The sequence below is a fragment of the Maniola jurtina genome, chromosome 22 (genome assembly GCF_905333055.1).
Source record: "Maniola jurtina chromosome 22, ilManJurt1.1, whole genome shotgun sequence".
Lineage (NCBI taxonomy): Eukaryota > Metazoa > Arthropoda > Insecta > Lepidoptera > Nymphalidae > Maniola > Maniola jurtina.
Window position 1 is genome coordinate 7,970,848 of NC_060050.1, and position 24,044 is coordinate 7,994,891.

The following is a 24,044-nucleotide window of genomic DNA, read 5'->3' on the forward strand; positions in this document are numbered from 1 at the left end:
ATCTACTGTTAAAAACGATCTGATACGATCTAAAAATAATTAAAATATTGAATGAAAATAATTCATGAGTAATTGTAAAGAAAGAAATACCTTCACCTGCTTCAAGATTCTTTTTCCCTCTAAAAACTATCTATATTTGATATGTTCGGTGGTCATTGCTTGGCAAAATATGACAAAGGGCACCATAAAGGGCACAAACTTGGCACCAAGCTTGGCACCAAAAGCGACCAATATTTGACCACTTTGTGACAAGAAGGCCAACTTTGTTTTTTCCTCTTTCGTCTGGCTTTACAAAGATAAGCTAATGTCAAGTTTGTAGTTATTTGTAACAAGTTAGTTAAACTCATAGACCTACGATTTTTCGCTTCGCTCACTAAATTTATGGTTAAACTATACAAGTATGGACCCCGTCTGTGCCGACATACGCACAACACCCCTTTAGAGCCGAGAGCGCTTTCCAGTCAGTTTTAACAAAAAAACAAAAAAAACACTGCAAAAAAGCAGAGCACGCCCGCCAGCTAACACCAACACAGACGAAGTCCGCCAACTTTGTTGTACGTACAGAGAATAACAAACCACAGACAATGACCAGTAAGTAAATGGAAAATTCGGTTTGTCTGTTTGTACTTAGACACCAGCACCTAAGCGCACAATCATTTATGTTTCTCATCAAAACATTAAAAACACTAAATCATTGAAGAAAGATTCACCTCGCAATTTTTTGTGATTTTTGATTTAAATTAATGATAATGTTTTATACAATATATTCTTCAATTTCTCAAGAAAATACACATAGACAAAGTCGCGTATAACAGCTAGCTAGCTGTGAAATAAGAAACGTTCCAATTTCATTGTGTAATATTTGAAAATAGTTTGAAATATTTATTGTAAACTCAAGGATAAACCTGAAACCTCAGAGCTAAACTGATTCCATATTTTTCATGGCACCTCAAAGTAACCATGTCGTTATTGTGAGCAAATACTTATAAGTAAATTAAAAATAATAGGGGCTGAAAACCCTAGTAGAACTCATTACCTTTAACTCAAGCTTTATTTTTTGTGAAATGCATCGCAAATTAAATCGTGGAATTGTCAACTTGGCAATTGACGTTTGACAGCAGCCAATTTTGTCAAAAATTCCTTTTTCAATATTTTATTTTCTAATCCTTGAATTTTCCCTCTAAAAACTATCTATATTTGATATGTTCGGTGGTCATTGCTTGGCAAAATATGACAAAGGGCACCATAAAGGGCACAAACTTGGCACCAAGCTTGGCACCAAAAGCGACCAATATTTGACCACTTTGTGACAAGAAGGCCAACTTTGTTTTTTCCTCTTTCGTCTGGCTTTACAAAGATAAGCTAATGTCAAGTTTGTAGTTATTTGTAACAAGTTAGTTAAACTCATAGACCTACGATTTTTCGCTTCGCTCACTAAATTTATGGTTAAACTATACAAGTATGGACCCCGTCTGTGCCGACATACGCACAACACCCCTTTAGAGCCGAGAGCGCTTTCCAGTCAGTTTTAACAAAAAAACAAAAAAAACACTGCAAAAAAGCAGAGCACGCCCGCCAGCTAACACCAACACAGACGAAGTCCGCCAACTTTGTTGTACGTACAGAGAATAACAAACCACAGACAATGACCAGTAAGTAAATGGAAAATTCGGTTTGTCTGTTTGTACTTAGACACCAGCACCTAAGCGCACAATCATTTATGTTTCTCATCAAAACATTAAAAACACTAAATCATTGAAGAAAGATTCACCTCGCAATTTTTTGTGATTTTTGATTTAAATTAATGATAATGTTTTATACAACATATTCTTCAATTTCTCAAGAAAATACACATAGACAAAGTCGCGTATAACAGCTAGCTAGCTGTGAAATAAGAAACGTTCCAATTTCATTGTGTAATATTTGAAAATAGTTTGAAATATTTATTGTAAACCCAAGGATAAACCTGAAACCTCAGAGCTAAACTGATTCCATATTTTTCATGGCACCTCAAAGTAACCATGTCGTTATTGTGAGCAAATACTTATAAGTAAATTAAAAATAATAGGGGCTGAAAACCCTAGTAGAACTCATTACCTTTAACTCAAGCTTTATTTTTTGTGAAATGAATCGCAAATTAAATCGTGGAATTGTCAACTTGGCAATTGACGTTTGACAGCAGCCAATTTTGTCAAAAATTCCTTTTTCAATACAGTATAAACTCTATATAACGACACCGAAGGGACTGTGCATTTTATGGCGTTATAGAGAGTTGTCGTTAAATGGAGAGAAGAAACATCAGAATTAGAAAAAGAAAAAGTTTATTTATGTGCATAAAAAAGAATGTTATTTGAACGCTAGAAAGTTTGTGAGCAACTAAGAATATGATAAGGATAATCCATGACTCCTACTTATGAGTCATGGTCAACAACAGTGTACACGTACAAGCAATCCCAATTTGTAAACAAAAGAACGAATTTCTTAGAATGTTCGGTATGCATGATGCCGACAGTCGAGTTTATTGCGGGCTAGGATAATAAAGCGACAATAGATCGTACACAGCTGCGCAGTTTTTACTAATTTTAGCAACTTAAAAGGTACTTTTTATTACTCAATTGTTGTCGTTATTGAGAGTGGGTGTAATGCTATGTAGAGTGAAACATGGTATGAAAGACAAGCTAAACCAACCGAAGCCAATTGATTTCGACGCTTAAGGGAGTTTGTCGTTAAATAGAGTGACGTTACATGGAGTTTACACTGTATTTTATTTTCTAATCCAAAACAGGTCAAAAATAATTAGATTTTAGCTTATTAACGTGGTTTATTAAACGTGGGCAAGTATTCTTCATATACGTATGCCTATCGAGGTGGTCAAAAAAGTGGGTGGACATAAGTTCCTAATTGGGCAGCCGTGTTGTGTTGTGCAGATGAAAATAAACTTTATTGATGATGAAAAATGAAGGGGGTTGGTAATTCACCAGCTGATCGCGAAGGGATGACAAATAAACCTATAGTAGCATGTGAGTCTATCACTATATAATTTTATACTTTGTTCTATAAAGAAATATTTATTTATATTAAAAATTTGTTTATAGGCGCTGGCGATTGGAATTTATTCTGTACTTTAGAACAACCCCTGGTGGCTGCGATTCCTCAGGATTCCTGTGAATGGCGTCGGTCGTATGGTCGAATAACTAAATTTGTATATTTGGAGGCAACTTTTGTAAAGTTTAATAAGGATAAGGTGCAATCTGAGCTCAATTTACTAAAGCGACCTATATTCCATATTTATTGGACGGATTGTGTGGTAAGGACATGATTTTGATACCTAATGTTATTGTAGAATAATTTTTATTGGTGTGATTACAATATTATGTTTTTTTTTTTCATAATATGCCTCTGTTTAATCACTTTTATTTTCATTCAAACCATAATGATCATAAATATAAGGAACAGAGAAATGATATTTGTTTAGTTTAAATTTAAAAGCAAGGAGTAGGTACTAAAAACTAGAATTATTTTCATAAAGATAATCTTTAGAAATGCTTTTGAATAGGCAAATGAAACTACCACAATACCACTGGTTGTACTATCTTGAAGAAGCAAAAATAAACTTTGTGCTTAATTTTTCTTTTCAATAATTCTATACAATTATTAACTGCAGTGTCACACTGCTGGACACAGTCATTTCATTCATAAAGCTTTATATTTTGTAATATTTTATTATTTCCATTCCTCTGCAATGTTTGGAGTTCTTTATCTCCAGAGAAAAAATTGAGTGTCTGTCCAGCTATATGTTTGTCAAGACCCAGCAAAGGAAAAACCTATCGGGTACTTCCCATTGACCCAAAGTCATGAACTCTGGCAGGTGCAATGACTGATAAAATCATGAAATTTGGCTGGTAGCAATGTCTCATTGGACAGATAAAGGGAAAAATCCGAAAATCATGAATTTGTGCTTACATTAAAAAAAACTGTAGGACTTTGTGATTGTTAACTTGGTTTGTAAAAAGTATAATACATTGTGTTATATCTTATATGATGATATGGAACCCAGAGTCACACTTGACCAGTATCTATACTAATAAATAAAATTGGAGTGTCTGTCTGTAATTTCGAAATAACTACCGCATATTAAGGTCATATGGTTATTTGAACGATACTATAACTGAATCACACGTTTTTAAAATTTTTGTCTGTCTGTTTGAAAAGGCTAATCTTGGGAACGGCTGAACCGATTTTGACGGGATTTTCACAGACAAGTAGAGAATTGACCAGGGAGTAACATAGGCTACTTTTTTAACCGACTTTCAAAAAGGGAGTTGTGTTTTTCTACCTATGTACATCGAAATCTCCGAGATTTCTGAACCGATTTGCGTAATTTTTTTTTTTATCGATAGAGGAACTTTGCGACATTGTTTTATAAAAAATTTGAAGTCCAACTCCTCAATCCTGATGCTGCAGGGGATCTGAACAATCCACGCGGGCGAAGCTGCGGGCATCAGCTAGTTTTAAATAACTGTAGTCTCACAATAAGTTGTTGGACATGTTGTTGGTCATAAATCTATATTTGACAGGATATAGAGTATTACAAAACAACACTCAGAGAAGACATAGAAGCATGGCTCAAGCAATTAGAAAAAAACAACATAACCGATTGGATGATAGTTTTAGTAGAAACTTACGATATAAGAAAGACAAACAAGTTACTGCCCAGGACTACAGTTTTAGATAAAATCAAAGGTAATACTAACTTAAATATAGTAAATTTATATATTTTTTATGTATATGGTAGGTTTTGACTGGTGACTCTGCATTGTCCAACTTTTAATGATCTTGAAAGCTTATTAATAAATAAATAAATAATATTCTATTAAACCTTGCTTGTAACTTAAACAAATAATTTCTTTTAAATAGGACAATTGCTAAATGTCCTCTGCATCCTGTTTATATTAAACTATAAAAGTCCTAATTAACAATTTCATTGCTGTAAATGAATCTTCATTGACCCAAAAATGTACTGAGCTCCATGTTGAAAGTTATAACTTAACTCAAATGGTTTATGTAATAATTAATCATTTATAGTTTCTTTACTTAGAAACAAAGACTAACTATTAAGTAAGTTCTACTAATAATTAGGTAATTTTGTTTAGACTTAATAATTGTTTTTTTCCCCTAGCCAATAAATGTGATTGTCAAATCTTTAAAAAAATAATCTCTAATTGCTTGTTTGTCTGTTCATGTTCACCTATTGTACCTATGTTCATTGTTCATTGTTCATTCAAGTGTGTTGAAACTTTGTACAGTTGTTGTTGACACTTGTGGAAAGTTTTTTAACAAAATCTTCAGCAGTGGCAGTGTATTGCCTAGTAAGAAATAAACAAATATTTTATAGGTGATTTTGCCGCAAAACAAACGGAAGATAGATTTATATCTGTCATCAATCCTATAAAATCTGAGGCGAGGAGTGCAGAATCCTGGCGAGCACTAGTGGCGAAAGTTAGGCATTTTATCCTAGTGGCGTATAACAAAGCTCTTATTAAGTTTGAAGAATATATGAGAGAGCAAAGAGAAAAGAGGAATGATCCAGAATGGGATTTTTGTAAATACTTCATTTTACAAGTAAGATTTTTTTACAATACTATTCTACAATACAATCTCTTTATATATTATTATAGTTACTACTTATACCTATCCTGATGAACTGATGTGTTTTTGACTATCATTACAATACTATCACTTTTATAAGTTGCATGGGCAAAATTTGATTGCGCAAAAAAGCGCAACCTAATGCCAATTAAAACCGAAAACCGAACTAAATATTTTAAAAACAAGAAGGACAAAGACTCACTATATTGCTATCTCACTCATATTAGGCAACAATCAATAGAGGAAGACACGCGCTATGGTTGCTTGAGTATATTTTTGCGCCACTCAAAAATAATATTTCTGCGCAGGTGCATCGGCGTAACTTATAAAAGTGCTAGTACTGTACTCATTTAATCCTGTAACTTCGTTTGCGAGAATTTAGGTTTTCCCATTGGATAATCTCACAATGTCAAAATCCTTTCTTAGTGGAGATAATACATTAGTTTTAAGTTTGCTGACCATTTTACATCAACAATTTAAGTTAAAAAGTACGTCAAATTATGTCAAACGTTTATGACCTCACATTTGTGTATTTCATACAATGTTTGACGTTTGTTAAAAAGTCGCTCATTTGACTAGTAGTTATTATTCCTATTATACTTTTATGTTTGTATATTCACAGGAGCAATTAGCCTTTGTTCTTGAAATGCTTGGTCTATATGAAGAAGCCCTAGTCCAGTATGATGAATTGGATGCATTGTTCTCGCAATTTGTACTCAATTCTAATGTAGCAGAAAGTCCAAAATGGCTTGAGACTTTCCGACAACCAATCACATCCTGGCAAGCTGTAAGACTGACTTCACTAGTACCGCAGAATTTAAGGGAATTAATAATTAAGAAGAAAGCATCTCTATTAGACTTTAGGAGTTACTTGTTTCAACGACAAAGTGCCATGTTATTACTTACTTTTAAGCCTTGGGAAGTAAGTAGATCTTTTTACCTTACTTTGTTTATACATATTTTAATTGGTAGTATACATTTTATACTTGAATTTAATTTATGTTGTAAACTAAAACATTTTCTCATAAAACAGTCTAGGTATGCCTCTAAGATTCAAGTTAGATATCTGTATCACATCAAGACCAGTTGAGCAATAAAAAAAGAGAAGTGTGTGTGTGTGTGTGTGTGTGTGAAGAATCTAATAGAAACTGCATGATTGTTGTTTAAAAAAAGTTTCAGGAATAGGTACCAAATTAAATATGCGTAGCGCTTACGCGCTCACGCATTATGAAATTAAAAGTGGAATGCGCAATATTGATTTCGTCATCATCATCTTCATGGTCAACCCACGGCCACAGCATGGGTCTCCTCTCAGAATGAGAAGGCTTTAGGCCATAGTCTACTACGATGGCCTAGTGTGAATTGGCAGAATCCACACACTATTCAAAACATTACGGAAAACTCTTAGGCGCGCAGATTTCCTCACGGTGTTTTTCTTCACTGGTAAAGCTAATGATATTTAATTGCTTAAAGTGCACATAACTCCGAAAAATTAGAGGTGCGTGCCCGATTTCGAACCCCCGACCTCCCAAACAGAAGATTGACGTCTTTAACCAATAGGCCATCACCGTTCTTTTATTGATTTAGTTTTTTTTTTAAATGCGACTACCGAGAATATTGTATTGAAAATCCCAATAACCAACTGACTTATAAGACTAGAGGCCCAAAATAAAGACATTTCAACCCAATGGTCAATATAATTTGATCCAGTGCAATTATATTATTGTAGATTTCGAATAACTAGTGCAATCATATCAAGATTTTTAATTTTTCTACATGACCGCCCATCTGTAAAGTGCATTGAGTAGTTATGTGTAATTGCATACCAATTATACAGTTGTATTTCAGCCTACTATTTAAGTTTCTTGCGGTTAACTTGCAGACAGTTATTTGTGTTATGATTGATTATGTTTATCTTTGCTGAGATAGTTTACATAGCTTACAATTTTATTTTCAACACTTAAACTATCGTGAGTGATTTCTATTAAAAGTATGGGTTGTTACGGCTATATTCACGTAGTATTTTTTTTACCGCTGACCTTTTGGAATTCAGTCCGCTCATCAACCGTTGAGCTAGCGAAGCTCTAAAATTTTGAATTTAGTCGCTGTAAACCCAACTAGTTTCGAACCCATCTGGGGTCCTTTTTGATAGGGACTGAGCTCGATGTGCGTCGCGGTTGAGATCAACCGGCGACCGAGTGACGACCGCGAATCTGGGGATATCTGGGGATATCTGGGGATGCCCCGCACACCCGCGCTAACCTGGTGCTGGATAGTGACGTGCGGGTGTGTAGGGCGTCCCCCTGCCTCATACCCCGATTGCAATGTCGACCTGTCGCGTACTACACATACTTACACTAGCGGCACGCTATGATGGCCGGTTTGACACATTACAATAGTGATGTGGAATGTCAATTTATTCTCGAACAAAAAACAATTAAGTTTTGTTTTTGTACCTGATTAAATAGGTTTAATAAAACAAAAATGTATATGTTTATTTAATTTATTTGAACGAACTGAATATTTGAACGAAAATGAATATACATACTTTATATGCACACAAGAAACATATGAATACAAAAGATACCAAAAAAGGTGCCACAAAAGGCCATAATTAATCAGATTCGTCCATACTACTATTTTCACTGTCGTCACTGCTATCATCACATACATTAATAATTATATGTTCGTTTTCTATAATATTATCTATTTTCACATCTCTTTCATAATCTTCCCTTATTAATTTAACAGTTCTATTCACAACCTTTTCCCAGTCTCCTTTAGTCACATGTTCACAAGCTTCTTCTAATAATTTTAGCATTTTTTTTGTGGTAAATGGGGGTTCTGTATTGTGTCTTGCAGCATATCCCTTAATTTGAGCCCACACCAACTCAATCGCATTATACTCACAATGGTAAGGCGGTAACCGTATAACTCTGTGCCCATGTTCTAATGCTATTTCGTCAATGACGTATCGGATCTTGGTTGGTTTGTTTTCTTTTAAAAGACGTACTAATTCCGCTTTTAACATATTCATGTTTGCATCTACGCCATTTTTACGAAGCCATGCGACGATATCAGCTTTCTTTTGGGATTGGGCAGGTGGCTTGTCAATTTGCATCGAGTGGTATGGGGCGTTGTCCATAATTATAATAGATGGTTCAGGGAGGCTACACAACATTGAGGTAAACCATTCAGTAAACTTTTCTCCATTCATGTCTTCATGATAGTCTCCAGTGGTTTTTGACGCAAAAGCCATGAGAGAACCTTCGACAAACCCGTTGATGGTTCCGGCGTGACAAATTATAAGTCGCGATCCTTTTCCTACAGGAACTTTGGAAGTAGATGCTGCTGTGTCATCGTTCCAAGAACGGCCTACAGTATGGTTAGCATTAAGCCATGTTTCATCCAAGAACACAACATTTTGCCAATTTTTGATTTCTTTCACTTGCCGTAAAAAAGTATACCTTGCCATCGCTATATCAAATCTTTCCATCAATATTTTGCGTTTCTTACATTTTTTGTATCGAAATCCAATGGTCTTCAAAATCTTCGTTAAAGAACTTTCCCCACCGAAGAATAATCCAGCTTCCTTCAGTGAATGCACCAACTTTTTTCTTGTTGGATACTCCTTCTGTAAATAGTAGCCGTAACATGTCTTCGGATAGCATCGGCATCAAAGCTATCGATGCCTACGACTGGTTTTGCTCGTTTTCTCTTTTTTGGTGTGTGAAGTTTATTTTCTTCTGTGCCAGTCTCGCCATATTTTTTTTTAGTTATCCGTCTAACAGTTCGTTGTCCAATATTAAGCGCATCAGCTACGCGTTCAACCACTGACGTTATAGGTAAAATTGGCCCTCCATTTTGAGCTTCACGATCGAAATAGTTACGAAGGCGTATTACGAACTCACGTGTCTGACTATTTAGAACAGTTCTCTGCGTACGTTCGGTCATATCGACGAAATCCACAACAAAGGGCTTGAACAGAGTCCAAATTAACGAGCAAGGGTCAACAGTAATGCAGTATCAATATTTGAAATCCAAAGCCAGGTCAAAACTATATCACAATCGCATTGCACTGACAGTTTATACTTTTCGAAGCAACGTCAATTCGAAACTGCTTTGTTTTGCATTGAGCATTGACGCGAGTTTGCCGGAGGTAGTAGTTGTGCTAGCCAGCGATCCTATGTGACGATCGTATTAGATTCCATTTTTAAAAATTTATTGATATTTTTTTGCGATTTCAGAGGTTTGTCCACATAGTGAAAATTGTTCATATTCACAAGTACATTCACCCCTTAAATGGTGCAAACTGATTTTTCTACACTTGTATACATTTAAGAAATCAATTTAATAAATAAATTTTGAGTCCTAAACCTAAAACTACATTCGATAAAATTTATGAATCTCTGCACATCACTATCGTCAATAAAGTAATACAATTATTTCCTTCAAAGTCGTTATCAATTAATACGGAACTTCATGAGCGGACAAACGTCAAACCGGCCATCATAGCGTGCCGCTAGTTTAGTAGGTATACTGAACTGTGCAGACTGTCGGGCATAAGTTGCGGACGTAACCTTGAGCGCTCAGACGTCTGAGAGATATCTCGCAAGCCGCGTTCCAAATGACATGTGGAACCATGTGGACCCGCGGCTGTCAGCCACGGGTTATGGACGCGTCAAATAGTTTGTTTCACGCTTTAATGTTATTGAAACAAATATTTTTTTTAGATCGCGTCTCGATGTCTAACTACAGTCCACAACACTTTGGTAGAGCTAACATTACTAAACGCGCACGCAGTGGAAGGCGCGGCTGCGTGCTGGGCGCATCTTGCGTGCGCGGAGACGCTGCGCGCGTGCGAGCGGCTATCCTCCACGAATAGTGCGCTTGAAGCTTGCACTAGTATGAACGCGCCTTTATTGCATAATGCGAAGGATAAGGTATGTCATTAGTGATAGACTTAGCCCATTACTACCTAGACGCGCACGCAGTAGAGGGCGCGACTGCGTGCTGGGCGCATTTTGCGTGCGCGGAAACGCTGCGTGCGTGTGTGTGGCTATCCTTCACTGGACCGTTATTTTTTATCTCCAATATAGCCCACTTTTATAGCCTGAAGTGTCTAAACATATCCAAAATACAATTGAAATATGATCATTGATCATTATACATTTTCAGCTTCACGAACTAGGCAAGCTCTGCGGTTTGCTCCCAGGCTCGCCCGAACCTACCTCAGAACAGCTACACTTAGTAGTCATGTTATCCGCTGGCATGGGAGACAGCGAGCCAAACAACCAGCAAAGTCCCACGGATCGGTTAAAAGAAGCTCTTTGTAGCAAGAAAAGCTTTCAACAATACTATTTGGAGTTGGCAGAATTGGCGATGGGCACTTACAAACACATTGGGAGGTTAAGGTAAGTTTTATTAATCCATAAATTACTCAGAATCCATAGAAATCTAAATGAATCTTGAAGACATTTAGTTTTTGGAGGTGGAAGTCTTAAAATCATTATTGTCCCATGGATAGGTTGTATGAAGCATTTTGTAGCAAGGAAAGCTTTCGACAATAATATTTAGAGCTAGCAATAGGCACTTACAAACATATTAAAAGGCTGAGGTCTGTAATCTTTTACTAAGTTGCCTAAAACCCCCTTTTAACCTTTTTTGACGTGACAACGTCTTATAATTCGATAGAGCCGGCTGCACGCACGAAAAAACATGACTCATGCGGCGTTACCTCGATCTGAGGCGTTCCATGTAAGGCTTGAAGTGCAAGCGAGAGCGCGGAACGAGTGACAAAGAAGCACAATCGGCCTTTGTTGTCACGTTCAACTATCGTCAGTAAACCGACTTTACAGACAACCAATTTTTTTTTGATTATTATTCAATATTAAAAGTTCCCTTCTTATAACTAGAAAAGCATAAAATTAATTATGATGCCATCATCCAACATGGAAAAGGGCTGACAGTAAAAGGCTCTAGAAAAACACCTTTGAATTATTCCATGGCAAATGAAATATTACAATGTTACATATTAATAGATTGGTGGTTTGTTTAACGTTTTTGATAATATATTTTATTGTCAATGACTATGCTTAATAGTTTTTGATTTATCGTGCAAAATGTTGGAAAAAATACCCGAGTACAGACCCCTCGGTGCACGAGTGTGACTCGCACTTGGCTGTTTTTTTACCTATAAAATTCTCTTTTCCAGGTTTGCACGCACTATAGGGCGGGATTTAGCCGCGTTCTATTCAGAGTTGGGAGAAACGAGCAAAGCCGTAGTATTTCTTATGGACGCGTTACGTTCTTATGAGGAGCAGGGATGGAAGGATCTAGCGGCGCAGACGCGCTTAGAACTGATCGCTGCCGCTAAGAAAATGAACGATGTTGATAGGTATATAAATATTTTATTGGCTGTGATGGATATTTCGTTTCATAATCATTTTTTCCAAAAGTGGTTATGGGTGTCTATCCGAGGTTTTTTGTTTGCTGATGCCCATTTTCAAATGCAAGATGGCCGTAGTATTTTTAATCTAAGAAATCGATATTTCCTAAATTTTTTGGGTGCTGATGATGGAAATGAGACCCATTTTCAAATTCAGGATGGTTGACATATTTTTGATGTAAGAAATTCGATATGGGTGTGGTTTTCAAAATTGTTTGGGGTTCTAATTAAATCTGAAGTTTCACTTCTTTCTGTGTATACGAGTTCCAATTTTTTTGTTTATTATTTATTTAACGAATTTTGGTTACATTGCAGCCAATTTGTATTATTGTCATAACTTTCTTGGTATGCGATAGTTTAGCAATGTCTTCACAGTTTTGCTAGAAACTAGTTTCCCTTCAAATGTCGATAATATTTGTGTAATCATTTTTCATTTCAGGTACACAAAGCTCTCTGCTAGGATAGCTAGCACTGCCGAATTAGAGATTCTAGTCAGAAACTTTTATTTCGAAGAAATGCTGAAGTCCATTAAAGAAAACTTCGCGGATAAGCAGGACTCTGTGCTGACGGAGCTTAGCGACTGTTTCACACTGGTCTCCTGTGAACTGCTGCCGTCGGAACGCGGTGTTTATATCACTGATAATAAGGTTTGTTTTTATTTTATTTACAAAGAACTACAAGCTTAATTTGCTATAATCCGCTGAAACCGACAAATCTGTGTGGTGCAACATGCAGCATGCGATATGCGCCGTCCGCCCTCCCACTGATAAACATGCAGGAAAAGCCAACCACCAGGCAAGCAAGACGTACCATCATATCTATATATGTGCAAGAGTGCACTTTTCTTAGCTTATCTATACCCCTCCTTTAAAAAATTATGGGTTTTCTGACAACTTTTTTTAAATTGAAATTGTTTTTTTGGATTTTTAGACAACAAATTAGGCTTTTTTAGGAACTTGTTCCACAGTAATCAATCGTTTGCGTATTCTATTCAAGGTGCAATGTCGACTGGTAATAGAGAGTCATATGCCCAAGGACGTATTATGTACACGAATGGCGATCAGCGTAGAGACTTTCCAAGACAAACCAACAGAGAAACGGACGCCCGTGAAGAGTTATAAGACTGATTTAACCGTTAGCGTAGGCTCACAGGCGAACTCGCCCAAGAAAACTGTGGAGGCTACTGAAACTGAATCTAATAGTTTAGTTACTAGGTAAGTAATACTTAAACATCTCAATTATTAAAGATCTAGTTTCTGGAACGCTGATTATTAAAAGTATAAGTATAATCGAAGTACGGTTTATCAAACCATAATTAGTATTTTAACAAGGACATAGTGTTGATCAAATTAAAGCATCATAAATTATTTGGGATAACAGATTCTAATCAACTCTGAACAGCTAGTATAAGGCCCGGTAGAATTAGAACTGTAACTTTAAAAAAAATTGATTACAAATAATTATCTACTCACTTAATTTTCTTTTTTTTTCAGTATAAGGCTAGATGATCTTAAACCTAAGAACCCGTTGTTAAATCCTATGAACATCACATCTAAACTTCATTACAAGGAAGACAATACGTTACAAAAAGCGACTGTCGAATGTCAAAACCCAAAACTGCCATTGCGTCGTTCAGATAGCACTAAGTACAGGAAACCTTCCCCTACAGTACGGAATAACTACGAAACATGTTTTAAATGTGAAAATATTATAATACATCCTGGTTTAAACGACATTGTGGTAGAATATGTTGCTAAGAAATGTGGTACTTTTAAACTCGGCCAGGTTTCTTTGCTAATCGAGGGTAGATTAGAATTTTTGTCGAACGCTTTAATACCCAGTAGGGTGGGGTACGAAGTTGAAACGCAAGGGGTCAGTGTGTTTTTGAATAAGGTTGAACCGAAGAAGGATTTGGTTGCCGGCTTAGAACATGATATGGAATTGGTGGTGAATAGTGGGAGCTCTAGGATTGAAGAGGTAAGTTTCCCCAAAAACTTTACGTTTTTAGGCGCAATGCACACCTATAGTGGGAGGTGTATATTGTATCGATTCCATAGGAGAATATACATAATATACATACTAGAGACTGACATCACTACTAATTAAATTATAAATACGTGTGTTTGTTCGTTTGCTCTTCAATCACACCACAACTGAGCAATGGATCGACGTGATATTTTGCATGGATTTAAAACCAAAATGTACGCAGATGTATTCACGAGTACAGTCTATTTGGTACAGAGATAGTTTGTATTCCGGAGATGGATATAGGAGTACTTTTTAATTTCGGAAAAACAAGAGTACCCTTGGGATGTGGACCTAAATCCACGTGGACGAAGTCGTAGGCATCGTCTTGTGTCATATAAAACATCAATAACTATAACTAAGTCCATCGAGGATAAATGATAAGAATTTATGATTTCAGAATGCAACAATTCTTCTAAGAACATCGACGGGTCTCAATATAAGATTCGCAAAGGACGACAGTCCAATGTCAAGAGAATTGTCCATTCCTATAGAAGCGATAGAACCGTTCCAAACTACCAGAATACCTTTACGCCTGTTTGCCAGTCTACAGCCGAGAAGAGAAAAGAGTATAGAACATACTGTAAGTGAATTTTCAATTTTATTAGAGTTCCGTACCTCAAAAGGAAAAATGGAACCCTTATAGGATCACTTTTTTGTATGTCTGTCCGTCCGTCAGTCGTGTCTATCAAGAAAACCTATAGGGTACTTCCCGTTAACCTAGAATAGTGAAATTTGGCAGGTAGGTAGCTCTTTTAGCATATGTAGAGGAATAAATCCGAAAATCATGAATTTTTAGTTACATCATTTTAAAAAAAATGTGTTAAAATTTTCAAAGTAAGATAACTACCAAGTGGGGTATCATATGAAAGGGCTTTACCTGTACATTCTAAAACAGATTTTTATTTAGCAAGAAACAGTTAAAAATTATTTTGCTATAATCCGCCAACAGGATAAATCTGTATGGTCAAACATGCAGTTACAAGCTAAGCACCGCTTACCTCCCCAACCAAGCAATAAAGCCAAGTTCCCAAGCAAGCACTGCCACCACAATGCAACAATACAATGCTGTATTGTCAAGTCTAAATCTCCTGAGGATGCTCCGGTGTCGGGGCGAAACGTGCGTCGAGAGTAGTGGAAAAGTCTTGTGTGGTGTTGCATGTGAATGGTGGTGGCAGTGCTTGCTTGGGAACTTGGCTTTATTGCTTGGTTGGGGAGGTAAGCGGTGCTTAGCTTGTAACTGCATGTTTGACCATACAGATTTATCCTGTTGGCGGATTATAGCAAAATAATTTTTAACTGTTTCTTGCTAAACATGAACTTCCGCAAAGTAACGCCTGATTCTATCCAAGATTTTTATTTATTTTTACGCATAATAGTTTTTGATTTATCATGTAAACAGTAAAATGTCGAAAAAAATACCCGAGTACGGAACCCTCGGTGCGCGAGTCTGACTTGCACTTTGGTCGGTTTTTTTAGGTATGGCTGACTTGTCCGTGGTGGGAGACTGTAACTGAAGTCCCCTTACACTTTACCCCGCCAATGATTGCTTCTTGGAGGCTCCTTACGTCCAATACAAGAAAGTTCATTCATGTCACCTTGAAGTCTTCGGTCGCACATTTCATCCAATTTACACTGACTGAACCGAAGTTAGAGTGTGACGGCAATAATACTGTCTCGGACCTTAACCCAAAGAATTCTGGTGATATGGTGAGTGTTACTTTTTGTTTAATCCACATTGTTTCCATCCATTTAAATTTCATTGTAAAAGTGTAGAATACTGCATTTTGTTCATAAGTTATTTTCCTTTTTGGTTTTGTGATATTTGCACCTCTGGTTTGTTTGTTGTTTCTTATGACTGAACTTCTAAAAGTGTTACACCAAAAAGGTTTTGGCATTAAGGCTGAGTTATCACTTGAAAGTAGTCAGGCCTGTCTGGAATTTAAATTGTAATATAAATTTGAAGCATTTATTGTAAGCACAATCATTATTTTTAATATTGCACAATCATTATTTTTAATTTAAAGTCAATTGTCGACCATTATACGTAAACTTTTCAGGTAGTAGCATCTGACAGTACAACCGCCTCATTCATGTGGGAGCTCCTCAAAGACCCGTTAGTCAAAGCTGGTCCAATGAAGGCGACATTCACAGTGCAATACCGACTAGCTAACGAAGAAACTTCCAGAACATTCTCCTGTCCTTTCGATATTCAAGATTATACGACGCTGTTTGTGATACGGACTAAGTTGGAACCTGGGAAGGGGTCGGACTTCTTTAGGGCGTCCCAAGTTTGCTGTTTGCAGTTGAACGTACAGAGGGTAAGTGATTTATAGCTTTAGTTTTAAGTTTACGTAATTTATTATCACCACTATATTATCTTACAAATCTAACAATTCTGTAATCAAATCAAAATCAAAATTTCAAATCCATCAAAAAGTGTACAATAGTTACTTACTTCGAATGAATGATTTTGAGTTTGAGTATCACATTTTACTTGACTGCGAGAGGGTATAGTGTTCGAAGGATGCGTGTGTGCGTGCGTGCGTACATGCTATTATCTTTTGGTGGTTGTTGTCTTTTTGTATGTGAGTTAAATTTTGTTGGTTCCGTCATAACTGCCAAATTATTATGCACAATAGGGATGACGACTACTATAAAGTTATATAACTATATAAGTATTATAGTCAAATCAGATACTCGAGCTTTCTCGCTAATAATAATTCGCACCACAAAACATAGCGCCTAAGCAACAATCAATAGCCGACGGATGCGCGCTGATTGGCTGAGATATTTTCGGGCTATTCAACTAAGTATATAATTTATACCTACAAAATTCATAATTCCAGGTAAATGAAACGGAACATACTTCCCTGATGTACGAAGTTTTAGCTGATCAGACAATGTGGGCCGTTCTTGGTAGAACTGCAGGTAAGAACAATATTTTCATCCTTGTAAACTTTGGACGTAAATCCAAATCGGATGGATGATCGGCCTTGGAGGTTGGCGGTGGGAACAACGCCGATGGGAGATGATTCCACAGTTTACATGTGCGTGTAAAAAAGAATTCTGGCACAACGGGCGGTCATAGTGCACCAGGCACCCACGTGGTGAGGGTGAAACTGCTTGCGGTGGCGAGCAGTGCGGTTGTAGAAAAAGGAGGGTGGAATGAGGTCAAACAGCTCTTCAGAGCAATCCCCAGTATAAACGCGATAGAACACGCAAATAGAGCTTACATCTGTGCGGTGCTCCAGGCTTTCCAACGAGCCAGTTAGTTTGGGATTGTCTACAAGTAGTGTGGAGTATCAAGTGAAATCGTCAAAAAATTGAGATAAGATATGTTGCCATATCACAAACGTATTCATTTAACAAGAATTCATTCGACAGGTGTAATAAGTATGGAATCTAGTACAGCCGAAGGGCAGTGCGTCTCTTTGGATGTCATGCCTCTAGGAGCGGGATACTTGCCTTTGCCCGCTGTTCGTCTCTCAAAGTACATCGCGCGGGACACTAGCGCCAGAGGTAAGGCATTCGACAATCTATACTTCTATACTTACTATATATAATACTTTTTTTTTTAATAAATAAAATTGAAGTGCCTGTCTGTAGTTTCGAAATAACTACCTCATATTAAGCTCATATGGTTATTTGAACTGTACAATAACTGAATCACACTTTTTAAAATTTTTGTCTATCTGTCTGTCTGTCTGTGTGTCTATCTAATGGGTTAATCTTCGGAACGGCTGAACCTATTTTGGCGGGACTGTCACAGATAAGTATAGGATTAACCTATGAGGAGTTGGATTTTTCTTACTATGTACACCGATATCTCCGAGATTTCTGTACCGATTTGCGTAATTTTTTTAAGTCGATAAAGAAACTGTGAAATTGTTCCATAAAAAATTTTGGATTCCAACTTCTCAATCCTGATGCTGCATGGAAATAGAATGAGCATTCGCTTTTCAGTCTAATACCTACCTAATTTAGTTAAGAACTGTGTGACAAATAAATTAACTAATATTTTACTTTTATAGATACAGCCGCCCACCCTCGCTTAGAACCCTTCAGTCCAGGTCAAGTGTACCACGCGGGGAAGGCAAAGCAAGTCCACGTGTTACAGCCAGCTCCTAAAGAACATCTAGATATTACAGTCTGAATAAAGTAGGCTAGGAATTATCAACTTCGTCCGTTTATCATACAGATAAACCAAATGGTTTTAGCTGTATGAACTTGATACTGAGCCAGTTTTGGCCATATTACAGAAAAAGCAAGGAAAGACAGTTTTTTTATTTAATAAGAATAAAAAAAATAGATATGCGATACACTGTTGTATGCCTTTACGCGTACTAATGCGTCAGCTAAAAGCGTGAACTAAAACCAGTGAAACGGACGTCACGACGCAAGTTTGTTTACACAATTATGTATGCATACAGCTTGTCATTCAAATCTGAGCTTTAAGTCGTACGCTGTAGATACAATGTAGCTAATTCAGTTGTACACAATCTGTACTAAAATGACAGCTCTAACTTACTGTTTAACTATCCCTTTCTACAATTTGAAGTGGCAAGGGGCAAGGCACATAGTTCAAAAACCGATAGAGATTGGATTCTCAATTGGATCCCCAATTCCCTTGGAGGGTTGGTAGAATGGCGACCTCCCACCGGTAAGCGCAGGGGAAGACCCCCATTACTTGAATAGACAGCAAGCAAGTCGCAAGGAGCCATTGTATTAACGGTGTGCAAAACCATGTATGAAATTTCAGTGGATGTCTATTGGTTGACGATGAAGATCCCTTTCATCGATCAGATACCATCAGAGCACTATGCGAAAAAGGATAGCACTAGATTTAGGGCCGATTTTTCAATCATCGAATAACTTTTATATGAGGAATAAATTTGAGGTTTTGATATTTTTTCTATAACTTATTCCTCAGATAAAAGTTATTCGACGATTGAAAAATCGTCCTGTAGTTTTGTTTACAAATTATTGTGTACAACCCAATTAGCCACATAATGGAACAATCAGACTTATACAGATATATTTAGCAAAATGCGGGATTGCATATATAACTTATGCAGCTTAACCAATGATCATGACTTTACAGTATTTAACCACTTTAAAAAAATAAACAGCCACCCATGTACTCAGCAAGTGATTTCTTTAAAAAAAAAATTATAAGTAGTCCATGATTGGTGTCAAAAGATTTTACGTCCTTTAGGCGTTGTGATTGTGAACTATTAAATAAGTAAATAAAAACTCAAAACGATGTAATTATAGTGCTAGTTCTATATAAATAAATAAGTAAATGTTTTTCATCCCCCACACTTTGTATTGTCGGACCACAAAAAACATGTGATAAATATAAAATGTTGTATTTAAAACTTTGGCTTTTGCTGTTTAGGCTTTTTAAATGTTTATCTACGGTCGCTTAGTATATAGATGGTCTCAGGTAAAAAGAACTCTGAACTTGGAGTCCAAGAGGCATAGAGGTGATATGTCTGTCAGGGTTGGCATTATTAAAAACGAATGTTTAATTTTTTTAAACAAGTGTTTTAAAAACTGTTTAAAACAGTTAAACATTTTTAAACAAAACAGTTAATACTTTCAATCCACGTGTGACTATTCACATGCCTATGCATCTTCTAGGTTAGCCCGCTCCAACCTAGACATCATTGCTCTGTTTTTAGACATGATTGTTGTCAAATGCAAGCCTATCTCACAATTTAAAAAAACCCACTGAAATACGAACAGGCCTGCAGAAGACCCATTCTAGAAGCAGAGACAAGGTCCATTTTCCGTAAGAGATCCGTCATTGCAACTGTTATTTCATACAATTTAATCTATGGAAAATTGATTTTGTCTACATAGCTAAATTTATACACCAAGAGTTGTATTAAACCAGTGAATATACTTATATAACAAATAATAGGATTATATTATTATACCTAATGCCGATCTTTTGAAGTTTTGTTACAATGTATTTAATGTTATACGGATATAGTCCAAGAGCAGTTGCTAAAGATGCTTATTCGTTTGGCACAAACAACTAATGTAAAATAATTATTTATTTAATTTGAAGTAAGTAAATTAAAACAATCATAAAATTGTTTTTATTTATTGACATTGACAGATCTCATGTGCTCGAAAGGTAAGATGCAGTCTAAGATGGAAGCAGACTAACTTGGAATGCAAGGGCCATCATTCTATGCAGCATCTAACCAGAACGATAAACTGTCTGGCGGCACACCTTTGGCGGTAGGGTGGTAATGATTGGTCTCCCACCAGACTACACAGTTTATTTAGAAATTACCTAAATTACTTCTGCCGGGAGTCGAATCTGGGACCTTATAAGACCTCTGCGCTGAAGAGACAGTTAATAATTCAAATAAATTGTCAATCGAATAAGCATCAATACAATATTACAGTCTTACTTTTAAATAAAATACTATAATTTCATGATAGCTTAAAATAGTACCTAATTATATTATTATACTATGGAGCTTCAAAACATTAGTGTAATGTTAATTGTGTAATAATAGTACATGTTAGAAATATTTATTGATTTATGTAAAATAATTAGGTGAGTAAACTTATAAAGTTTCTTTTATTTTTACAGTTCTTGGCAGGAAATATTACACATCGGACTTTAGAAAGATTTCGGCTTCGTAGAGCTTCGTCTCTGTCACTCATACCTATGTGACGTTTTGTCGGGGTCACCGACAGAGACAACGCTCTACGAAAAAAATTCGACTAGCAATATTTCCTACCGAGTACTGTACGAAGATGGCCGTAACATTTCTTTAGTCGCAAAACATTTCCATGTATTGGATTCTCAAGAGATGTAACGGCTATCTCTCAGACTATTGCTACAAAGAAAATGTATTGGCTTTATATGAATAAGAGTACAAAATTCTCGTTTCTTATTTTTTTCAATATTGCATCGACGCGCCGCCATATTCCTAGTCTAGGCTCTTGTCTGTGTGTCTGTATGTTTTATACGAAACTTAATTGCCATCCTATTTTTTTTTTAAACATTATGGAAAGGACGAATGGTACTTTCAATCCTGTTTTTTTTAGTTTAAGGCCTCTAATTCACGTTGACGAAACATATTCGGCGAATGCCAAGATCCTTGATGTATATATGTATATGATACCTTGTCCAGTAGGCATGCAAGTATACGCTAGCTGGCTTTATTTACATGTTTGCCCAGTACATTTGCCAAGCGCTTTGGTTGGGCTAACTTATACGAGGGGCATTATGTGTTTTGGTGCTAATAGTGGCAACGTCAAAATTATTCTCTTATTATTTTTGTACGGTTGGGCAGTTAGGTGTAATCATATTTTATAGAAATAGGTATACCGTTTCACTGAGAGGGCTCGTGAAGAATAGTCTGGATTGCGGAAAGGCAGTTGCTATCAAGGAGTTTAACGATAATTCTGGCACCTTCTAGCCCGCATCCTAACCACAAGCAGTTTCAATCAAGCTGTACACCCTAAGTATCCTTTTCTTAGGTTGAAATCTATAGAGCATACTTAGGCTGAGATGTATCGAGCGCACTTTGACTTTGCTCAAACTTACGACACTGTTAAAACGAGACTGTAATATAGCTGGCATTGATTCGTCTTTTTTAACTTGAACTTAAGTCTGAGCAAAGTCTAAGTATGGTCTATAGGTTTCAGACTTTAAATTATAGTTAAAACGAGTCAGATTTATGCCACCGATATAAAGCTGTCTCGTTTTAACATTAAGTCTGAACAGAACAAATTCAAAGTTTGTTTTATAGACTTGCCCCCAATCGTGTAAGAAAAACGTATTCATCGTAACTAATCGACAAACAAATTCTGCCCTTTGATTGGTTCATTTGCTGTTTACATTTTTTCACCTCCAATTAAGGGGCAGAATTTACTACTGATTGCGACAACGACAAATAAGTTTCTCTTATACAATTAAGGTTGAGTCTTAATTTCCTCTACAAAAAAAAGGACAGCTTGAAGTTCAGTGTGCTAAATTGGTACATACCATTATGGATATAATTTAGGAGCTTTTAGAATTATTCTGACGGTGGGAAAATTGCCAGCTTATGTAGAGTTACTTGTAATTTGAATTTGTATGATCAATGACGTCACTAAAAAGCAATATGGCTGGCTTGAAATTTAAAGTTTCTTTTTAAATAAAATCTGAACTTCGTTTATTGGATTAATCACAACTTTTGTATTATGTTAATATAAGTTATGGAATTCTTTATTTCAAAACATTTTGTTCATGTTTTACTTAATATTCCATACAATCGCTGCGCATGAAAATTCCGCTATGGGAAAATCACAAGTTTTCAGAAGACGATTGATGAAACTTAAATTTTTTGAGAAAATTGCTTTACGTTTAGATCAAAATCACATAGCTACAAAGTTATCTCTTAGACCACAACACATGCTAAAGAACGAATTTCTGCGTGCGCACGCGCCTTATTAAATCTGAATAAAATAAAAATTCTTTAAAAAAAATTGCGGATTTTACATGCGCAACGACGATAATCAGGAGGACGATGAAGCGTCAGCATGTTGTAAATATTTATCAAACCTTAAATCGCATTGCATATTTAGAATTTCAGCTAAGTTATTTAAACCTTCAATTACTGTTTTAGTTGTCATAATATATTTTTGCTAGATGTATGATATTGATTTGTTTAGAATAGTTAATAAATTATATTATGTTGTAGATATTTGTAAAAGATATTATATTAATCGGTATAAAATAACCAATGCAGATATATTTAAAAAGATAAGTTAATAGTTTTTTTTTTATACTTTGAATATTAGCGGTGTCTACTGTCGTCTGACCGCCATGATTTATTATGTCGAAATTTAGTGAGACAAATCCTTCCAGATTCCTCCCTCATCAACCCTCAGGCTGAGATCTAACGATCGTACTTTGAATTTGCTCAGCTTTACTCAGAGGTAAAATGAGACAGAGCTACTTATATCAGAGGCATAATAAGGTCTCGTTTTGACTCTAAGAAAAGTGAAGATACGCTCTACAATCTAGGTAAGGATTAAAGTTCAAACATGGCTGCGCCGCTATTCTAAGTAATTTTATAGTTTAAGTTTCAGAGGGTGTAAACCAAAGGCATAATAAAAATGGAAAAAACTGATATTACATCGCGACAACGAAACTCAACTCTAAACATTTATGTAGTATTTTGTTTTATACATAATTTTGTATGGTACATTGGTGCAGTTTCTCAATTATATAATCACGGATATGGCTTGTCACGATGTACCCTTACTTTAATTTATTACATCGAAGGTTTTTGTTGTTAATTTTTTTATATTTTTGTAATGTGTACTCATAGTTCAAGATTATTGTTAATCGTGGTGGAGTTTCTTTTAGATTTTAGGGCGCGCACGCACACACGGGCAAATTTGTCTCTGAAAATTATGTCTCCCGCATCATATTTAAGAAAAGTTAGCGACTTTGACGACTTAGCGACTGTAAGTCGTAACTCGTAACATGCGCACATTTTTATTTTTTGCAAAGCCAAAGACCGTGGGGTAATTGTATCACTTCGCAGGCTTGTGTGCGCACCTTTAGGCTTCTTTAAGTAATTAAAACTTTTGTATAGCAGGTACTATAATTTATGTTGTGGTAGATTCCATAACCACTTATATAATGTTCTAGTAAATGTCAGTAGTTTTTTCAAAGCTACCGAAATGTTATTGTAAATATCTGACTGTTTATCTGAAGATTGTATTTATATTTCATAACGTATATGTATAATGTGGCTACCAATATAATGATTACTGTTATTTATGTCGTTTCTTTTTACCCTTCATCCATAATTTACATTCCGAGAATAGGTAGTATGCAATTGTAAATTAATTTAATATTTTGTTCATCCAAGACATGGCCGCTAACTAGGTACGG

The 24,044-nt window shown here is 36.0% G+C and overlaps 1 protein-coding gene across 1 annotated transcript; it reads left to right on the forward strand.

The window, feature by feature from the left end:
- The first annotated feature begins 2,766 nt into the window (after positions 1–2,766).
- On the forward strand, positions 2,767–23,926 carry LOC123876695 (trafficking protein particle complex subunit 10). The gene is made up of 17 exons (XM_045923001.1): positions 2,767–3,020; positions 3,096–3,307; positions 4,578–4,743; positions 5,396–5,622; positions 6,272–6,571; positions 10,383–10,592; positions 10,828–11,063; positions 11,864–12,046; positions 12,537–12,744; positions 13,094–13,311; positions 13,591–14,074; positions 14,523–14,705; positions 15,602–15,832; positions 16,183–16,443; positions 16,972–17,053; positions 17,510–17,644; positions 18,157–23,926. The coding sequence occupies exons 1-17, from the start codon at positions 2,957–2,959 to the stop codon at positions 18,276–18,278; spliced, it is 3,522 nt and encodes a 1,173-aa protein (XP_045778957.1). The 5' UTR covers positions 2,767–2,956; the 3' UTR covers positions 18,279–23,926.
- The last annotated feature ends 118 nt before the right edge of the window (positions 23,927–24,044 follow it).